At 38.9% G+C, this 9,108-nt stretch overlaps 1 protein-coding gene across 2 annotated transcripts; it reads left to right on the top strand.

Moving 5' to 3' along the window:
* The first annotated feature begins 4,241 nt into the window (after positions 1–4,241).
* sptssb (serine palmitoyltransferase, small subunit B) lies at positions 4,242–8,774 on the top strand. Of its 2 annotated transcripts, XM_007888612.2 has the most exons (3): positions 4,242–4,432; positions 6,645–6,757; positions 7,508–8,774. In XM_007888612.2, the coding sequence occupies exon 3, from the start codon at positions 7,536–7,538 to the stop codon at positions 7,776–7,778; it is 243 nt and encodes an 80-aa protein (XP_007886803.1). In that variant the 5' UTR covers positions 4,242–4,432; positions 6,645–6,757; positions 7,508–7,535; the 3' UTR covers positions 7,779–8,774. The 2 variants fall into 2 exon arrangements, with proteins under 2 accessions (XP_007886803.1, XP_042195250.1); XM_042339316.1 differs by lacking the exon at positions 6,645–6,757 and having other exon boundaries at positions 7,508–8,768.
* The last annotated feature ends 334 nt before the right edge of the window (positions 8,775–9,108 follow it).

Raw genomic sequence — 9,108 nt, 5'->3', positions numbered from 1 at the left:
TTCATTAAAAGAAAGTTTAATGTTGTTGTCCTCGTTGAACATTGTCGATACTGGAGTATTATACAAAGATACATCAGCGTCAATTTTTGAGATCTGTAACAAATGTACTGTCTTGATCAGACAGGTGTATCTTGTAGTATTAAAGTTTTTTTTTAAATCAAGTTTGTCATTTACGTTGATTCGGATTGTTAACAAAAATGCCATAAAAAAACACATTTCATTTCACCCTGGTTGACACCTCGGACAATTTCAACGAAAAGTGGCGTTTTGCCATTAATATTATGTATTTTAAATCCAGCGAACCATTTTTTTTGGTAAAAAAGTCTTTGCAGTTCACCAATTACACTTTCGGAGTACTGCTCGTGGTTTACTAGTCAGTGGGATTCTCGACCACGCTTCAGCGCCCAAACATAATGACTTTTTCTTATTTTCCTACTGAAATAATCTGGGCTCCGAACAGTGTAATTATTTGAATCCTACACCCTGTTATTCGTGTGGATAAATGATATGACGAAGCTGCATTCGTTTTTGAGTCAATCGAAGTAATGGAAGGAAATTGCAGTGAATTTCAGTACAAGTGATGTGACCGTTCAAATACATTTGCTCGATTTCTCTCTTCTGCTATAATGTTGTGTGTCGTCACTTGATATAATACGGTGTATTTGAGGGGGGAAACAATTATGGCCCTCAGTGGGAATATCGTATTTTCCTGAGGTTAAGCATCACGGTCATATATAATATATATTATATATTATATATTATATATCCTATAAACGTGGCTTTGATGGCGTTCGTTGTTGTACGTTTGAAAATGACAGAAATTCGGGAGCATTTTCATGATATCTTTATTCCACTGAAATCCCGCAGTCGGGTTCTTGTGCAAGTCTACATATAATGAGGACTCGCACAACACCGCCTGGAAAAGAAACCGACTGCACCGCCCGACAGCTCAAAACAAAATCAGATCGCAGTTCTCACGCTGGACCGACATCGTGTTATATTGCACTGCTGCTCCTGAAATGTGGAGTGGACGGAATTAATCTAAAACATAGTCACAGCAATCTCGCACCGTGTCCCTGCAGGTGGAAGCTCGGCCCCCATTAGGTTTCACTTATGGAATATTTTTGCGCTGTCAAAACTTTTAAAAAAAAAGAATTCAGCGAATTCTTTTGATTTGGTCACTGCACTTGTGACTGCAATCCGTGCAAACACGATTTGATGTTAATCGGTCCCCAGTGGCTGTTACCTTTGAAGCGTTTAGTTTCCCGACTGAGGAAATGGTTTGCCTTTATTTATTTAGTTGCACTGAACCATCGCTCTTTTTGTTTTGACAATTGTCGACAGCTCTCGGTGAGAAGCATCCACTTCTGGAGCGGGGATTACACCACTGGGTCCCGTGCAAATGTCGCTGGAAAAGGGGTTAATGTCATTTAAACGGCGGTGGTGTAATATAAACAAATTGTACCGGTGTTGTGAGTGTTCCTGTGGGTTAAAGCCCCTGAGGTCGTGGCTACTTTTTTAAACTTCACGTTTTGAGGCGTTAATTTCGACAATCCCAATGTCTGTCACTTCTCTTTTGGTTTGGATTGATGAGGATCTGTCTTCGTTCCTAGAGATGGCGCACTTTTCCTGGAGAAAGAGACACTTTGGAACTTGCTCTTCGCAGCATTTCAGTGGCTGTGATGACCTGTCGAGGAGTGAAGTTGTTTGGAGCAGTTTTCTTTAGAACGTCGTAAAGGTAAACCCACAGACACCAGTTGTCGGTGATTCAGTCTCTGGGAATTCAATCACACCCACACCTACACCCACACACCTACACCTACACCCACACCCACACCTACACCTACACTCACACTCACACCTACACTCACACCCACACACCCACACCCACACCTACACCCACACCCACACCTACACTCACACCCACACACCTACACTCACACCCACACACCTACACCTACACCCACACACCTACACCTACACCCACACCCACACCCACACCTACACTCACACCCACACCCACACCCACACACCTACACTCACACCCACACACCCACACCCACACACCTACACCCACACACCTACACTCACACCCACACCCACACCTACACTCACACCCACACTCTCCCCTCTCCTCTCCTCTCTCCTTCCATTCCTCTCCACTCTCCTTCCATCCCTCTCTCCCCTCTCCTTCAATCCCCCTCTCCCCTCTCTTCATCCCCTCTCCCCTCTCCTTCCATCCCCTCTCCCACTCTCCTCCCATCCCCCTCCCCTCTCCTTCCACCCTCCTCTCCCCTCTCCTTCCATCCCCCTCTCCCCTCTCCTTCCATTCCTCTCCTTTCTCCTTCCATTCCCCTCTCCTCTCTCCTTCCATTCCTCTCCCTCTCCTTCCATCCCCCTCTCCCCTCTCCTTCCATCCCCCTCTCCCCTCTCCTTCCTCCCCCCTCCCCTCTCCTTCCATCCCCTCTCCACCCTCCTTCCATCCCCCTCTCCCCCTCTCCTTCCATCCCCCTCTCCTTCCATCCCCGTCCCCTCCCTCCTTCCATCCCCCTCTCCTCTCTCCTTCCATTCCTCTCCACTCTCCTTCCATCCCTCTCTCCCCTCTCCTTCCATCCCCCTCTCCCCTCTCCTTCCATCCCCCTCTCCTCCTCCTTCACATTCCCTGATCTTCTTTCCTATGTCAGACAGCAAGAGAGTGGGGAGAGTTTAGACTTTTCAAGGGAATTTTGACAAAACAACAGCATCAAACCACTGAAAAATGATGAGCTACTCTGATTCTTCAATAAATATGAATGAATTCCATTGCCTAATTTAAAATAATTCATTAAATATGTTGTCCTATTCTATTACGCTGCATATTGCAGTTGCAAAACAATTTGCAAAAGAACTTGAAGCTTGACATTCTGAAATTGAACAGTTTAACATTAATATTATTCTGTACCATCAGTAATTTGTTCTCCATGGAGCATGCAACTAACACTGAAAACATTAGTTTATTAGGTATGCTGGACTTCATCCAACGACATAATAATTATAATAATAATAATAATAATAATAATCCTTGCATTTGATATAGCGCTTTTCACGTCGGGAGGACGTCAAAGCGCTTCACAGAACACACTGTAAAGTGAATTGACTGTATATTTGTGGGCGAACGCGGCAGCCAATTGCGCACAGCAATGTCCCACAAACAGTCGTAGATTGAAAATGACCAATTTATTATTGTTTTGGTTTTGGAGGGATTATTATTAGGCTCTGTGTGGAGTAAGGAAACTTGCCCAAGGTTTCGCCCTCTGCCTGGAATTGAACTCAGGTCTCTCACTTGCAAAGCGAGTGCTCTAACCACTGAGACCACTGAGCTACAGGACTCCACATAAGTTTTATTTAGAGAAGTTTTATTTAGAGAAGCACATTCTTGCCTCCCATCTTAGCCTCAGGTACAACTCTGGTGAACATAATCAAATGCAAGGATTATTATTATTATAATTCTACCCAATTTAGCCGTACTAAAATCCCCCCCACCACACCACATGAGCACAACATAAAATGCTTCACAACCCCATAAATTTATGAAACGTGAAGTGAACCTTTTAGATGGGTTGCTGATTTATTATTTTTGCAATAACTCCTGTGCCACGCTGCACACCAAGCTGTTTTTTTTTTTGCCACAGGCTCACTGATTAGGACATACAGCTAACCGAGGACAACCAACCAATTCTAGTTTTTGAGGCAGGTTTGACTTGTAGTTATTTATATTCCCCACATTCCTTCAGTGCTGGTAAATCCAAGAAGCCTTATCTTGGATTACCCCCAAGTTATTCAGAGCAGTTGGAAAGAATTTAAGGGAGGTGGCTGCTTCTCCAGGGAGACCGGCCTGAACTGCTCTTGTCACTTGTCAGTAAAGGCAACTGATATCATGTGTCAAATGGAAGGTGTGAACAAGATACCTGTCCAACTGATCCTGGAATCATTTCGCTTCACTTCACTAAACACACATAACTTTAGGTTGTTGATCCTGTGCTGCTCAGAAGTAGCAATTATAAGTGAGAACACTTGTATTAAAAGTAACCCAAATCTTGGAAAGGTGAGACGTAAATCCTCGCTAACGATATTTAACTTGGTCCGAAATCCACCAGTTTTTGACATTTCAGTGTGTGATTTTTCTAATACAGTGAAGCATGTGATAAGACCGGTCTTTCCAGTTTTCTTGCAAAGGTGGTTTTGAAACTGGCCCTGACCAGAACACACTATTTACTTACTTTATGTGCCAGGGTTTCTTTGCCTGTTCATTTTGTAGCTAAGCTTCAAGTTTGCTCCAATTGCTCCAATTGCTCGTGTGATATATATTGTACAACACGATGCTATACCCATTGTTTCAAGCTATTTCCAAAGTTGATATGTGCAGCAGATGACACAAACAAGCGTACTGAAGGTAAGTTTCTGTCTTCGGTTTCAAGGATATCTATACTTGCTAGTGTTCAGAAGTAGATTAGATGCGTAAACGTGTGTTGGGTAATATTAATAAAGCAGAAAACTGGGAAATACTCGAACTATCAGCTGAAATAGTATTTGGTCTAATTGATTTATTACTGCACACGGTTGTGATCTTCTTTCATTTCGGCTTAACTGCAATAGGTGAGACCATGTGGGTTTGTACATTTAACAAAATTCTTGTTTAAAAGGATCAGTCAGTGAAAATATTTATCATCCCATCAGTGGATTGCTTCAGTCACTTACAAGTAATTTAATCCTTAAAGGTCTATAATCAGTTTTATAGCTAATCATAATTTTACCATATTTGCATTTGATATATAATACGAGGGTTATTTATATCATTTGTTTATAATATGCTTTAATAAGTCAAATACAATTAGATATCAATGGAAACGAAATTGATGTACAATCGTTCTAGTGATGCCATATAGTTTTTAATTGAACCTGTTCTCAGTTTTAATGAATGGTACAGAGTAATAATCCTTTCTTTTGGTATATTAAAGAAAGAACTAAAGGGCACCACTGGAACCATTGTATATCAATATATATATTTGGTCAGTCAGGTGTCTGGCACATGCAGAAACCCATCACTGTGCTTAAGTGTATCCACACCAAATGGAGGGACCAAACTAAACCTTGATTGTGTTTGCCTACGAAATACGTGGTCCCTCCACGACAAGGTATATTGTGTGAAGCACTTTGTGGTGCTAAACCAAATACATGGATTATTTATTATTATTATGCCACCTACAAGTGAAAGTTCCCATATTTGGCCAAGATACCATGCAAAGCTCTCTTTTTTCAAATAGTACCATGGGATCTTTAATATCTATGTCTATATAATATTTAATAATATTTAATGTCTATATAAGAAATATATAGCATTTCGCCCACAAATGTACAGTAAATTCACTTTACAGTCTATTCTGTGAAGCGCTTTGAGACTTCTAGAAGACGTGAAAAGCACTATATCAAATGCAAGGATTATTATTATCCCTGTGAATTGGCAGACAGGACTTTAGTTTAACTTCAGCCTCATTCGAAAATCAGCACCTCCACCAATGAAGTACTCCGCCAGTGGAGGGAGTCCTGTAGCTCAGTGGTTAGAGCACTCGCTTTGCAAGCGAGAGACCTGAGTTCAATTCCAGGCAGAGGGCGAAACCTCGGGCAAGTTTCCTTACTCCACACAGAGCCTAATAATAATCCCTCAAAACCCCNAAAAACAATAATAAAAATTGGTCATTTTCAATCTACGACTGTTGTGGGACATTGCTGTGCGCAATTGACTGCTGCGTTCGCCCACAAATATACAATCAATTCACTTTACAGTGTATTCTGTGAAGCGCTTTGGGACGTCCTCCCGACATGAAAAGCGCTATATCAAATGCAAGGATTATTATTATTATTATTATAATTATTATGTCGTTGGATGAAGTCCAGCATACCTAATAAACTAATGTTTTCAGTGTTAGTTGCATGCTCCATGGAGAACAAATTACTGATGGTACAGAATAATATTAATGTTAAACTGTTCAATTTCAGAATGTCAAGCTTCAAGTTGTTTTGTAAATTGTTTTGCAACTGCAATATGCAGCGTAATAGAATAGGACAACATATTTAATATGCAAGGATTATTATTATTATTATTATTAATGGATTTGAACATCAGCCTAGACTATGACCTCAAAGTCCCAACATGAACCCACAACCTTCTGATTTGGAGATGAGTGGTTTGAACTGAGGTAGACTGACATCCTGCCATATTATACATTTTGTCATACATTACAAGAAGAAGGGAAAAGCTGCTCTGAGCATTTAGTTTTATTTTAAAGTCAAAATTTTTACGATTCGTAAAAGAGAACAACATAATTTGCATTTATATAGCACCCTTCATGCATGGTAGGGTCTCAGACCACTTGTAGATGAGAGTTAATAAAATACAAAAATCAATGCTGATTAAATGCTTAATTCAACAGGGTTCCTTCTGTCAATTAGTACTCCTTAGTGTTCTTGACATTGCTTCATCAGCAATATCTATAAAATGTTGAGGCAGATTCTGAAATTTGCAGCTGCAGTACATATGTACAGTATAAGTAAATGTACCCCATATATTTAATGTTGTCCTTTATCATTTTTGGTTTATCTTATAGGTTTAAGAAGGAAATTTCGTTTCACACCGTAAAACAGATTAGCCAGATTGGTACCCAATGTAGTTTTTGGAATTTAAAATTGGAAATTAGAACATCCCTTCTGACCAAATTGGGTAAGTCAATATACACATAAAAATACACTTAGAACAGTACATTAGTATAGAAACTGGACACAGATATCCAGTAACCTAGCAAGTGACTCAGAAACAGACAACATCAACACAGACACATAGTGCCTACAACATCAAACATTTCAAATCATTTCAAGGTTGTATTGTCACATGTAATGCCTATCCAGTCAGGAGAGAGAAACTTGCATGTTACAGTAAAACTGTGAAATGATTTGAGCCCAATAAATCCAACAAATAATTATTAAAAAATTAACCTAATGAAAATTATTCCCTACTTCAATTGGCTCAGAGTGGTGATACAGTTTCAGGATTCTGTCCTACTTTTAAAGTTCAAATATATGGATAATTTGCAAAACCAGAGCTGATCTCAGTATCCAAACGTTAAAGCATATGCACTTTGTAAAGCTTTGCGGGGGGAGGGGTTAGTTTTTCATCATTAACGTGTTTCTGTAGCAAAATCTCAACATTTCTATTTACGATGAGTATCATGTTTTTCTTTGTACTCAGATATTTCAGGTAGTCTCATATCACTGCTAGATATCTGTGGTTTATTGGTATTTGAAATCTCTAGTCTAAAAAAGACAGAGGTCATTTTTTTAATCCACTTTCAAGAGGCTTGGTGCGATATTTGGAGTATTGTTTTATTTTTCCACACTGTAGAGGTAAAATCAGTAATGTATGAGTATTATTTGATGGTGTCCTTTATTCTAATGCAACTCTTTATTTATTTAGGTTAACTTAATCACAAAACGAGAAAAGGATGGATTTGAAACGTGTGAAAGAAACACTGTCTTGGCTTTATTATCAGTACTTACTTATCACATGTAGTTATGTCCTGGAGCCTTGGGAACAGACAATTTTTAATTCCTTTTTGTTCACCATTGTAGCAATGGTCCTGTACACAGCTTATGTCTTCATTCCAATCCACATTCGTCTGGCCCTAGAATTCTTTTCAGGCCTTGGAGGGAGTTGGCCTGAAAGCACTATCGCCATCATGACTTGACCCGTGTTCCACTTTAATATCGAGGCGATGGGTTTAAAATCTGCAAATCTGGTAGACAACTTTGGGAATAGGTTTTGAACTTATTTCACACCTGCACTATTATTTATCTTGCACCAAGTCTAGTACACCATACTAGGTTAAGGTGGTGGTCTGAAGATTAGTAGGAATGTTAATTCAATATAAAATTAGCTACAGAATAATAGTTTGGGTACTGGGAAACAAATATTTACTGATTAAATATATTGTCAAAACCCTCTTTCATGTTAATGTTTTCCCTTTGCTTTTTTTTGTTGACCATTTTATTGCAAGACTAGGATTGTTTTCTCGTTTTAAACTTGCTCGACTGGCTTCTTTGACTGTCTGAAATTGTGAAATATAAGTTTGCATTAACATTCCAACTTAAAGCAAGTTCAGGCATGTATTATAAAGTCATTAGAAAATGACTTCTGGATACCTTGATTTTATTTTTATAAACTCTTGTTACTTTGCTTCCTGCAAATAATGAGCATGTGTTTGTATGAATGAGGATTTTTTCCATGTAATTCAAATAACTTCATATTACTGTGACTTTTTTTAAGACACTTTACAAATTTAAAATTTCATTTTCAAGATGTTTGTTTCATAGACATGATACCAAACAAAGCCTGAAATGTATGTACATGTTTATTCCATATCTATCTTAGGCACCCTTCTTGTGAAAGAATATGGGCAATGCCAGTGATGTTAATAAACAAGTTACAGGAAACTGTAAATGTATACATCACGGATAAAGCACTAGGCAAGTTTCCCACCAAAACGATGTGAATGTATTTATATCTGTTTAAAGTGTCACTGTTTGTATGTTTATAACTGTACACACACCAGATCCAGTAGATAATTGTCACAAAAACAAATTTGCCTGCTGTTCTGAGAAATACGTTGCAGATAATGTTTTTCCTTACTGTATTATTCAGCAAAATGGTTGTAAGTTTCAGATTTCAATAAAACTCATTAAGGATATCAGCTTCCTCATTTTTCTATATTTTAGTGTTATCCTCATCCATATTTCCAAATTAGAACCAAATGTTTCACGTTGTGACAATATGTGAAAATATGCAGTTGTTTCTACAGCTCATGCACAAACCCCTCCTGAACCTCACACCATCAACTGGATAATTTTCTATTGAGAAGATGGATATATGTATGTGCCACAATGTTAGGAAACCTTACAAGCCATTTAAAACACGTTTATCAAATGGAAAAAAAGTCTCATTGATTTCAATGGAATCCAATGCTGCTTAATTTCCTTGATAAGAGATAAAAAGAAGACTGGTGCCTGCAGTCTGTTTGT

Source organism: Callorhinchus milii, unplaced genomic scaffold, assembly GCF_018977255.1.
Source record: "Callorhinchus milii isolate IMCB2004 unplaced genomic scaffold, IMCB_Cmil_1.0 Scaffold11, whole genome shotgun sequence".
Taxonomy (NCBI): Eukaryota; Metazoa; Chordata; class Chondrichthyes; order Chimaeriformes; family Callorhinchidae; genus Callorhinchus; species Callorhinchus milii.
This window is presented reverse-complemented; position numbering and strand designations above follow the sequence as displayed.

Bases quoted from the DNA above. Each gene is read 5' to 3' on its own strand.
- sptssb (XM_007888612.2), top strand. From the start codon at position 7,536: ATGGATTTGAAACGTGTGAAAGAAACACTGTCTTGGCTTTATTATCAG.